The sequence below is a fragment of the Rhyacophila brunnea genome, unplaced genomic scaffold (assembly GCF_057557595.1).
Source record: "Rhyacophila brunnea isolate RB1 unplaced genomic scaffold, BYU_Rbru_1.0 scaffold_20, whole genome shotgun sequence".
Lineage (NCBI taxonomy): Eukaryota > Metazoa > Arthropoda > Insecta > Trichoptera > Rhyacophilidae > Rhyacophila > Rhyacophila brunnea.
The window spans coordinates 910,117-923,008 of record NW_028232860.1 but is presented as its reverse complement, the minus strand read 5'-3'; the positions used below and the strand labels follow the sequence as shown (position 1 = coordinate 923,008).

The 12,892-nt window shown below is 35.1% G+C and overlaps 1 protein-coding gene across 9 annotated transcripts in view; it reads right to left on the bottom strand.

Annotated features, from left to right (window-relative positions):
* AMPdeam (AMP deaminase) overlaps positions 1 to 12,892 on the bottom strand; it is a 123,569-nt gene that overhangs the window by 51,708 nt on the left and 58,969 nt on the right. For all 9 annotated transcript variants that reach the window (XM_085948458.1, XM_085948457.1, XM_085948460.1 and 6 more), the window contains one exon: positions 10,997 to 11,147. In XM_085948458.1, the coding sequence (XP_085804584.1) occupies positions 10,997 to 11,147 (151 nt within the window). The remainder of the gene's footprint in view (positions 1 to 10,996; positions 11,148 to 12,892) is intronic.

Sequence of the window (12,892 nt, the reverse complement as noted above, 5' to 3'; positions counted from 1 at the left end):
TGATAAACATAATCCCGGGATTTCGGGATTGATTTTTTTATCAATTTTTATGGAAAATATAACAGAAAAAATACTTTTAATACAAAATAACTACATTAGAAATAAACTGAGTTTGAATGAAGTTTGATGTGTAGGTTGCCGATTCATTTTATTTTTTCACATAGATTATTAAAAATGAGAAAGATTGGTAAAAAAACAATGCTTCGCACTTTTAACAAAGTAATTCCACCATGATATCATACGTTTTACTGCAGTTTCATATTTGGCTGACTAATTAGATTTATGAAGCGGAAAGGCCATAAGTACGCCATGATTATTTGCTTTACTATTTTAAATCTCGCTGATCTATTCATTATGTCTTTACTATCAGAAATAGCAATCTCATATTAAATTCACATTATTATTTATATTACAATATTATTTACTCCATTAAACTTGTGTATTTCCAAGATTTAACGTATACAATATTAACAATAAATGTCTTAAATAGTATAAATTATACTAGATTTATTTTTGACCGATTTTATCAATGTTATTTGTAAATATAAAAATTTTATATTAACAAAGGAAAAAAATCCCAATCCCGGGACCAGTCCCGGGATCCCGGGATTGTCAAATTGTAATCCCGAAATCCCGGGATCAGAATTTTGGCTCGGGATTGGATTCCCTAGTCGTGGTAATGTAAAAAGCGAGTAAGTTCAGTTGTAATATAATAATATCATTGAGATTTTGAAGGGTAAGCATTAATTGTTCTTATTTTCTTAACCAGATTACGTGAAGATCGTTTTTAAATTTAACCATGAGGGAACCTACGTGATCTCGTCATATCACGTGATTTATATTGCATCACTCAAGGCCTGCTACAATAGTGAAAGAAACGAGTTGATGTGTATGCCCGTGCTTTAACTGAGGCGTAGTTCCTCTTTTAGTCACGCAGTAGGCTGATGCACAGTACAATAGTTTGATGAGAATCAATACATGGTTCTACCTACTAATTGTTTTTTTTGTTTGTTTATAACAGGTAATACGTCCTACGACTGCCAGTCAGTGCAAATGGCATAGTAAAAGTTACCTCGTTTTCAATTGATATATGCTTCGAATTTGGCAAAACCTTAAATTTCAGTATTTTCCATCCTCCTGATCAGTGATTCACTTTATATTCAAAAGCATGTTACTGTTTTCTCCAGATTTATCTGGGTTTATTAGTGTTGATAAGTACAACAAAAATACGAACAATCAGTGGACAAGCCTAGCATTGCCAATAAATGGTGTATTATTCATCTTCAAAAACTTACCAAGTCGATTTTGTCAAACGCAGAAAGCATTATTTTCCAAATATTAGGAAAATACAATCACATAAATAATAACATGTCATGTTTTGTGGAAGTCAACTAAATTGCAACGATAAAATCGACGATGTGATTACGTTAAGTTTGTATGTGAGAGGTCTCTTAGATTTTTCAGAAAATTTACTAAACCGACAAAACCGGTCCCGCTTTCCATTGAATTAACCATATCATATTTTGTTTTATTTTAATTAATACAATGTTAATCTAACAATAATTTTATTGAAAGCGGTAAATAGTTAAATATAATTTGATACAATTTTTATAATTTTACATACTTACTATTATTAGATTACTCAGATTTTAATAACTGATTAAAATAATGTTTGTTTATTAGTTATATATTGACGTAGTAGTCAAAAGACGAATGCATACATTTGATCTGTCGCTCACCATTTGTGGCCTGATGTAAACGTACTAAATGACTAAGTAATTTTATTATTTTGTGGATTTCAATAGAAATTTGATATTGACATTGAAATTCGAGCCGATCATAAAATTTATTCTGCTACTGTGGTACAATGTTACAATTATTGTTTCGTGTGGCACGTTTGGGGACGTAGCTATATTACCCACAATAATCAAGGCATTTTTCAGTCATTCACAACCATTTTCACAACATATTATATGCATCTAAGCATCGTGTATCCAATACTATAATGCTAGGGGTCGTACGATGTCCTGCTTTTCCTGTCACATGAGACATGTTTTTGTGGCACCGCTGCAAAGTGAGAGAGGGTAAATCTTCAATAGTTTACGATGACATTTGAAGTAGGAAATATGAGGTTTGGAATTTATTTATTATTTGTCAACATCACTTATATGAAGCAGAAAACTATCTGTATAAGCAAATGTTGGCAATGCGATCGCTATAGCAATTCCGATCATCATTAAATTATATAATACACTTGAAGAAAGGGTTGAAACTATACCCTTCTACATATATGATAATATTACTAATATATTTGCAGATAATGAGAAGTGGAGCAAGGAGAAGAGTGAGCTCTGACTGAGTTTACTGAGTTTACCCTAATGCAAAGTGCCTGGGAGAGAAAAAGCACATGGGAATTACTAAAAAGAAAATGAAGTTACGTTGTTTATTAAATCAAAAGAACGAAGCTAATCATACGGACAGCAAAATGTATGTGAAGAGATCTTCACGCCCACAATAAAACGCCGCAAATTTTGTGAAAGCAAGATAATTGGCCTTAGTAGCAACCAGGTCGGACGGGCCGATGGGTCCAACCCATGGGCCCCACATCCTGAAGCGAGCCCCCAGGCTAGGAACTTTGGCGGGCCCCCCTACCTATCGCTAAGGATAAAGGCACTGTGATGCTCTACAGTAGCGTTTTCCAAATGGTGTGTTTTTTTGTATCTTTTAATATATCCATTTGAATTGTGGAGTTGTCGACTACCGATACATAATTAAAAATTGTATCGTCCAAGCACATAAATTTAAATAATAACATTATCGTAGGAAAATAGCGCCTATGAGAGCAAATTTGTGATGTGTGTTTATCTGGTTGAATCGCCACGCCGGGCCCCTCCTGAGTCCGGGCCCCCAGGCTACATGACATGGCAGTCGACAAGTGTAGGCATGTAGAAGATGATAAAAACGTTCATTGCGTCATGCAGATGTCGATACAGTGCAGTTCAACGTGAGGTGACCTCATTGTTGTTCTGGAGATTTCGGCAGATTTTGCTAACTGACAAAATTTTTTCACGAATTTTATCTTGGGTGAGAACTGTCACTATTTATAACCGCGCATCAAAAATACAAACCTCCCTATTATCTTTTATCGTTGTACCTATGTAAACTGTTTCTGTCAATCTGTCAAATAAATTTTCCATCTCCGCCAGCAACTACAGGTCTTCATACATCCGCCCATCATCATCCACACACTCAACATCCAACATCCACGATTGCAAGATAATCCAGATGGTTCTGCACCGCGCTTAGCGGACTTTAGATGCATTTATTTCCTAATCACCTAGGATAAAGTTAAGGTAATTATAGGTGATCAACTGACAACCGGATATTACTTTATAAATAATAAAATTAATTCTAAGTATTATTGGTTCAGCATCACTGCTCTGTGACCTTTGAATTCCATACCTACATAATAACTAAATAATTATGATTGCTGAGTACGAAGTCTTGTAGATATAAAACAAATGAAGAAGCAGTTTTATTGTGTTCTTAAAAAAGTTGATTATTTAAAGTTTATATAGAAACTTAAAAATACAATAATCCGATAAAAAATGTAATAATTGCCACAATTAAGTATTGAAATAACAGTGCAACAAACTAACAACATCTATAAATATAATTAAATGAAAACTGATCGGAAGAATGGAATAACTGTCAAGAAATCCTAACTTCAAAATATGTGTATGGTAACAACTCACGTCGCACTCCGGTGAAGTAAGAAAGCTTCAAAACATAAAACAGAAGTCTCTATCTAAATCAATGACATTAATGTCATGATCTAAATAAAATACTTTAAAAAAACTGATTGTCAGATGTATAGCGGGTGCACTTGCACTGATGTTCACGACTCTCGCGGTGCAGTACGTAAGGTGCTGGTCTTTCATCCGGGGGCTCCGGATTAGATTAATACAATATAATAAGATGTAATGTGATTTTCTCAAAGCTCGGGTGTTTGTGATTGTTTCACCACGGCCTCTTGGCCTGTTGTAGTGTTATAAAATAAAGAATATAATCAGTGGCGAAGGGTGGAGGTAGGCTTCTAAGAAACGCCATAAATAGTGCACACTAAACTTTGTTAGTCATACGTATTTGTTTTCATTGAAAGAAGACTATAATTTACAGATGGTGTTGATAAGTTTTTAAAATTCAATTCAACGCTGCAAAAACAAAGCCATAATAGATAATAGTAAACAATACTCGTCTATCTATAAAATATTTAAAATTGTGCAATTAAATCATACATAACTTTGGATATTTTATAGATATAATAATATTTTTTATCAATTATAGTTTGGTTTAGGCAGGGCTTAATGAATTTAAAAAAAATAACCAACAATATTATATGTAATAATAATATGTATTTTAATCCAGCGAAAATAAATAAGTATGAATGAAAAAGTGTGCACAATTTTGTCGTATCGCCCAAAATATACCAAAACAATTATGGTTTTGTTTAGGCAGGGTTTAATTGATTTTTAAAAACTAACCAATAGATACCACCTGTAAATTGTAGTCTTAGCTCAATAAAAACAAAATACGTATGACTAACAAAGTCCTAAAGTCCAAAGCTACCTCCATCCTTCGCTACTGGAATATATATATATATATATACATATAGATATTTATTGGTTATAATATATATTTGATTACTTATATAATATGTTTGTTGTAATATGTACAACCGCGATTGTACGGCTATTAATTATCATTATTATTATTAGTATTCACTCATCCTGGTCGGATAAACATCCGTTTTCCCATCCGGATCCCACACTATCAACATTTCAGTAGGTACTCCAGAATCTGGCGTTTCTCAACCTCTCCATAATGCACACTAACAATTTCAATGTGTTTATATACTGTATATTGAATAAATTATTGACGTGCCTACCAGCAGTCATCACTCACGTAACCACAGGTTGAGAATCGCTGCTCCACGTGGTTTCGATTACGAATTATATGTTTTCTAATATAAAATATGGTTTACGACTTGAATATACGGCAATGGATATTATAAATTATAGCTAAATTAATATTTATACAATTACGTAATTAATTAGCTATAAATTGTGAGCAACGTCAAAACAATATCATAAGAAGTATAACAAAATATTAAAACATCGTAATTTTTCACAGATTTTTTGCGCCTCCCCCAATTCCAAACTAAACTTCTCAAAATAAAAATTATTAAATATATTTTATTAAAAGCCACACATAGTGTAATGGTCATGGCCCCCACAAAGGGGAGGCTAACAGGGCTCTAGCCTGGGGGCCCGATCTCAGGAGGGGCCAAGCGAGGCGAGTCGACCAGATACGAAAGATAAACACACATCACAAATATTTGCTTTAAAGTAAATAAAAAGTCGCCTGCGGGGCTATTTTCCTTCAATAATGTTATTATTTAAAATTATGTGGTTGTACGATACAATTTTTAATTGTGTATCGATCCTCGACAACGGATGTATTAAAATCAATGAACATATAAAAAAAACACTATTCTATTAGCTTATTAGATTATTCATTATTCTTAGCAATAGGTAGGGAGGTCCGCCAAAGATCCTAGCCTGGGGGGCCGCTTCAGGATGTGGGGGCCATGGTAATGGTAATGTAATAAGACTTAGAAAGGGCCAACAACAGAAGCATTTCATGGAAAACATTTTCACCTTATTTTTTGTTAACACGGGTCCAAGCGATTTCTGTAATTCGTTTTTCAGAACTCAGAAATAATGGGAACTTAAATACCTTACGGGTAACAGGCAACCGATATCGAGTGTGGAAGAATATAGGATAAACTTAAACACGTATCAAAAATACGGCTCTCCTTCGTTCTGACAACTGCTCTCGGTTTATGCACTGACGCTCATTCAATATTAGTGTTGCACGTCAATAATGTGTGGTTCATTTTCGTAGGATACTCACACATTCAAGAACATGCGTCAAAATGTAGTGCATTGAGGGTAATTATGTTTATTAATCTTTTCTCTTGCTGAAACCTATACCTACACAATGAATCACTGAGAATTAAAAAAAATTAAATAAGTACCATTTTTTTTTTAAATACCAATATATCATTGTAACTTCAAAGTCATAGTGGGATAATGAAAAATTCTTAGCAGTACGTAGGTATCGTTTAAGTATTATATACCGCAGAATAAAACAAAGTAAACATAATATAGTTACCAAACTTTCTTTCTCACTAATTATCTTATATATTGTAATTTCTATATATTTATGTTCTTCCTACTCTCTTACTTTTTATCTTGTTAGACTTAACTATATTATAATTTATATATGGAAATTTGCTGGTTGCAATATCTTTTTTCTATTCTATTTTTATACATATTTGTAATCTATGTAACCATTCGTTTTCCTTTTCTTTTTCTTTTTTATTTAGCTACGAAGTCTCAATTGAGTCCTTAAGATGGTACATCAGTGAAACGGCAAATAATTTTCAACCATAGGTGCAACGAAATGTTGGACTCGCTGGCAATCGGAGAGCGAAAGTCGAGCTGTGTCCACGTCAATTTGTTTCGTGATGGCGACGGGGGTATTAATTCTTAAATCGTGTAACGATGACTAAAAAACGTTACCCATTTACTTGAAAAAGAAAACATGTCAATGAATATATTATTATTGTTACTAATAGAACAATAAACAGAACATTAAATGGACGCATGTTGAATTTTTATGACAAATTATGTTTTGTTCTGCAGGCGTCGTTTGCACAATCTTCGCGTCGCTTAGTCACGATCGTTTTAGACTGTGCCCCAGCTTAATAAATTAAAATAAAATAAAAACGTTAAACTTCAATTATTATTATCTCAAACTAGTATTTTGGCTTCTTCCAATATTGCTTTCAGGTAGCGAATTATTGCTAATTGCAAAAGCTTCAAGCTTCAAACGATCAAGATGCAGTCGTTTCCACATGCCATTTTTTAAAACTTTACGATTATTTTTGGTAGTTTTCATATTATGCAGATTTTATTTGTATTTTTTTAATCGATCATTCCACCAAAACTTCCATTTTACCCCACTACACCGACCAACCACTGTCAAAAAACAATCCATTCTCATTTTACTATGTCGAGTTATTTATGGTGGATAATTATTATTAATGCATGCAAAAATTTGATGGGTTAATCAATTTTATTAAATCGAATAATATATATGTAAAAAAAATATTTTTATTATTAAAAACACGATACCTATTATAATTATGTGTATTACTTTGTAAGTATTTAATTATGTTTTATTAACATCACGAATAATCTTGGATTCACTAGACACACTACAGACGAAACAGCGTACTAATATTCATTATTTATATAAATTTACGGTGTGCACTTTTAAAAAACGCACGTGTCGACAACTCGAGAGCCGCACGAACGGACCCGGAAGCGCCCGGAGGCCTCGATTGTAAGCATACGACTAATCAGATAACACTTCTGGAAGCCCGACATAGCCTGCGCGTAACATTTCATAACGAATATATTAATAAACGCCGATAACTGTGACATGACATATTATGTATGATTCGCTGGGTTACATGTAAGTTGTACATATGCAGTTCATCGTGGGACACTTATTCGTGCGCCGCACTACGTGAAACATGAGTTCGTGTAACATTTTATCAAATGACGAATTCTTCTTTGAATATTTCACCGTGGAATACATTTGTACGTGTCTTACAAAATGCGGCGATAGTTTGCAAATAGTACTGTTCCAATTAGATTAACCCTAACCTAACCTAGTAAAGACATCTCATAACATTCGCCACATGTTGTAGCATACGTACAAATATACTCCACGGTGAAATGTTCAACGAAGAACTCGTCATTTGATTAAACGTTACACGAACTCATGTTTCACGTACTGCGGCCCACGAATAAAGTGTCCTGCGGTGAACTGTTTACGTACAAATTTCCGGATACGGATTCGCCGTACTGACCATCGAAAGTCGTGTCGTAACTAGGCGAAAACGGTGTGATTTCAAATAAAACACGTGGAAGAAGTAGGGGAAAAAATGATGTTATAACCACACTATGTGAGAATAAAGCGCGAAATATATTATGATGCATGTCGCGGACTCTCACGTGACGTCACGGTAAGCTGCCGCTACGGGGTAAAGTATGTAATGTCGTTTTTCTTGGTGTTTAAAATGATATCAGACCGCATGCTCCCATCCTGTAGCACATTTTGAGCCTTTAAACCAGGTGTAGTAAACCTTTTTATACCTACCGCCCACTTTTGTATCTATGTTAGTAGTAAAATTTTTTAAACGCCCACCGGTTCCACAGTAATGGTGATTGGTGATTGGTGATGTGGTGGTAACGGTAGGGAAGTAAATTTACTTTATAAAATTTATAAAGCAGAGTTACAGCAATTTAAAGCATATAATAATAATTACTTACCAAATACTTTATGTCAGACTTTCGCTAAGTTTGGCAGAATAAATCTTTATAAAACAACCTACTGTAGTTAAATCTATCTTTTTATTTATAGGTACTTTGCATACATAGAAGCGTGAAGTCTGGTGAAATTACATTTAATTAATTAAATTATTAATGAGATCCCTGAGGCTGATGTAGCGAAACTGAATACTGGATATCTGGCTCAAATGAAAATGTTTTTAAAACCCCTACCACCCACCATGAAAGCTAGAACGCACACTAGTGGGCCGTAGGGACCAGGTTGACTACCTCTGCTTTAAACGAACATTGTCAGTTAGAAAAATCTGCCAAACAACAATGGGGTCACCTCATGTTGTAATGCACTGCATGACTATATGAACGTTTTTTTTATCATTTTCTACATGCCTACACATTTTCGACTCATGTCAAAATCGCGTGTTTTTTGTAATTTGCGGTTGGCACTATGTATTTTCTATAAAAATATTGTCCATTATCTATCTATGGTCTGCAGGTTGGGTTCTGTTCAAAATATTATTGAATTTGGAGAGACTCGTTACTAAGTAATCCATCGTTGAATTTACAGAGGTGGTGAGAGTTCAAAATATTCTGCAAAATGACGAAACCATATACTAAATTTGTCACCGTGACAGCGTGACAGTACGCGACGTGCATGATAATGTAATTGAAGCATTAGACACCAAGTGACTTATGATGAAAATGAAATTAAATTCATAGCGCGTTATTGAATAGAAATTATGTTATTAAATCAGTTGAATGGATTCAAAAATGGAACGATTTCATTCTTTTGTATGTAGGCATTGCACGTGGTCTTGAATAATATAAAAGGCACAATAAGAAGCCCATAAAATGCTTCCTACATAATATAGTCGCCCCAAAAGCAAAAGGGCACATGTGCACATTCTTCGTATTTTTTTCTCTACATTATGGGCAAAACGGCATTTGTGAAGCAAAACCCATGATTTCACAATTTAGCAAAGAAAATAAAGGTTACTTGTGTATTTGTAAACTGATCTTCATTTAATGTATAGGAAAAAGGTACTCGTAACATGGACACGATTTTAGGAACTATGTGCAATGTTTACAAAAATAATTTCGTTGCAGAAAAAGGGCACTTGTGAAATTTGTGAAAAATTTTAAAACATGTTGGCAGCGGACAAATAAGCCCAAATAAATATTTTGGAAGATCACAATAAGCGTCACGTGGACGCTCGCAAATCAAAAGATGAAGATAAAGCTATTCATAAATGCATATAGGAAAAAGGTAACATGTGACTTAAAACCTCTTAAAAATCAAAAATTGACAAATTATAAAAAAAAATATTGCATTTCAATCTTGAGTAATTAGGTCACAAGTTTTCCAAATTTCATTTCAAAATATTAAGTAATAACCTATCTACGATTTTTTTTTCACTCCAAAAACACTTAAAATGCGTTTTTCTCAAAACTCAGTTTATGCACAAGTGCCCTTTTGCTTTTGGGGCGACGATTGTGTATGTGCATACCAACCCGTGGATATGTTTTTTTAATGTACCTAATCTAATAAAAATGCATTGCAATCGTCAATGCCACGGCATCAGAATAACTTAACAGGTACTATTAAGTCGTTCAACTGAATTCCATTTCAATTTATCCCAATATGAACATCAATCACATGAACTACGTATTTTTATTTAACACAAGTAGACGCGGTTTTTACTATATCTTTATAAAAATATATGAAAGCGAACCTAAAAACAACCTTATTTTAAAAACGAGTTTTTCGATGTAAAGACTTTTATAATCATACTCACCATCATCCCTAGCTCCCACCACTATTCTCGGTTCCTGGTATTTCCCTGCCACGTACATACACCAGACTTTATGGGTTCGATTATCCAGCGGGTTTTAGGGCATCCCTGTGGTCATATAGTGCCCGTTGGGTACTACTGTACGACGGCATTTAGATGCCATTACATCTTTTTAGTGAACTCCACCGTATTCTTCCGTTTTATTTAACCATTGGTTTATTTTATGGTCTTTCCGGGTTATACCCAACATGCACAATTCCATGCCGCCATGCTACATTGCGCTACTCGTAATATTTGAACCTCTCTTATATCAAGAGTTCACGCTTCACACACATCGGTTGAATGTTGAACACTTTACGCTTGCTTAAGACACAATGGGAGGTTACTTTTGAAAATAGTATTTAGGCGACCAAATGCACTTCATGCCAGTTTGGTTCTGCCCGCAATTCTACATTCTTTTTAACACTACAACAGGACATGGGGCCCAACTACAATAGTGTAGTGAAACAAGCACCCAGACTTTGAGAAAAAAACATAAATATATTGTGACCTCACCGGGGATCGAAGCCGGAGCCCCCGAATGAATGCCCAACGCCTTACGCACTAGACTATAGGGGCTGACTTGTATGTATAAGCTAATCTCATCATAACCTATTAAAAACCCATTAAATCTATCGGTTAATATTTACTTAAGGCTTATGTAGTTAGTTAGTTACTTACTTGACATTGAGTTGCCTCTGTATGGCTAATTTCTTCTCGATCTGTTCAATGGGGAACTGCGGAACTTCGTACGGCGCTGAGAGTTCATTGGTCAAGTCGCGCCCTTCCACCCCGGCCGACGAGGGGAACGGAGACGATGGACTCTCGCTTCCTGTAAGAAAGAAACAACCATATTATAAAATATCTATCTCAGTCTGCGGCCGGGTATTCGAACCAGATTTTTTTAAATATCACCTATCTGACTCCAGGGTATGGGCGCCAAATTTACATAGGAAGGTACCTAAGTAAGGTATGTACGAAAACAGTTTTTTTAATAACCTACTTCAGGCATGTCCAACGCGGATCGCGGGATGGATTTTGGTCGATCGCACCGTAGGCCCAGACATGTATGCCGCAGGAGTGAGGAAAAGAAAAGATGAAAATCTCCACACTATAAAAAGAGGCGTAGTTTACCCTTATCGTCACGCAGTATGCTCTTTAGGCAAAGCTCTTTGAAGATTGTTGTAGATGTAGATCACAGTCAGTATTGATGTTGGACATGCATCCGTTACCATATTGAAATCCCCTATATACCACAGCCATCTGCCTAATATAGCGAAAAGCGCAGGGCTCGTAATGCAACGGAGCGCCGTTCCGGTTCATGAAATCCCCAAAATTATCGCTCCGTCTCGTGGAAAAAATAACTTGACCATCTGAGCTAGATAATCCATATAACAAAAAAAATTACACTTCGTTTTATAACATACCTACCCACACATAAAATTGATAACCATCTATGTTAATATTAGTCAGTAACATTTTCCATTTCGAGCGCTGGAAAGGCGAAACCCGGATCGCTGTTACCTGTGAGTTACTAATTCTTGGTTCAAAAACATTGTATTAAGAGCTTACATAAGTGAAACGGCAAATAATTTTCAACAGTATGTGGGACGTAATTTCGGCCGCGTTGCCATTCGGTGAGCGATAGTCGACCTGTTCGCACGTCAATTTGTTTTGTGATGGCGTCGGATGAATATATTCTTAAATCGTGTAAAGATGACTAAAAAACGTTACACATGTACTTGAAAAAGAAAACATGTCAATGAATATACTATTATTATTACGAATATAATAATAAACATGACATTAAAAGGACGCATGTTGAATTTTTATGACAAATTATATTTCGTTCGGCTCGCGTCATTTGTCACATACAGATTAGTACCTACCGCTTTCATTTTAACATATTCTGAACTAACAACGTATAAAGCCATTTATGCAGATAATTTAAAAATAACAATTGCTAATTAAATACATGAAAGCGAATTAAATACAATATTCTAAGTACCTACATTATCTGTTCAAAAACAATTCAATTAAATCTACCCAGTTTCACGTGATACATTATTATTATAATTAAATAGTAGGCACTGCAGGCTATATAAAATTAGTGTCAATAATAATTTAGATGTAAATGAAAGTTATAAGGAAGTTTTTTAATAGTCTCAAAATACGACACGTAGGTGGTAGTCAATTTCATCAACAATTTTATTATAGAAAAAATGCAGGTGCTTATTGACCGACCAGAGCTTCTTGACACCTCTTCGTCCGATGGGTATCCAGCCGATATGCGGCCGCTCCCAAGATATCGAGTTTGAGAAGATCCCTTACGTCGCTCTTCACCCTTTCCTTCCGCCAATCTCCATATTGGCCTTTTTCGTCCTGGATTCCCTACGAGGGCCTTTTGTCACCTGTATCACTAGTTATGCATTAAACATAGCCTGTCTACCAGTGGCGAATGCTGGAGGTAGGCTGAAGGCCATGCCTCAGCTGAGGCATGGTCTAAAAAGATCGTGACTAGGCGATGCGCGGATTGCGAGTCGCGGGTGCAAATGACGCGAACCGAACGAAATATAA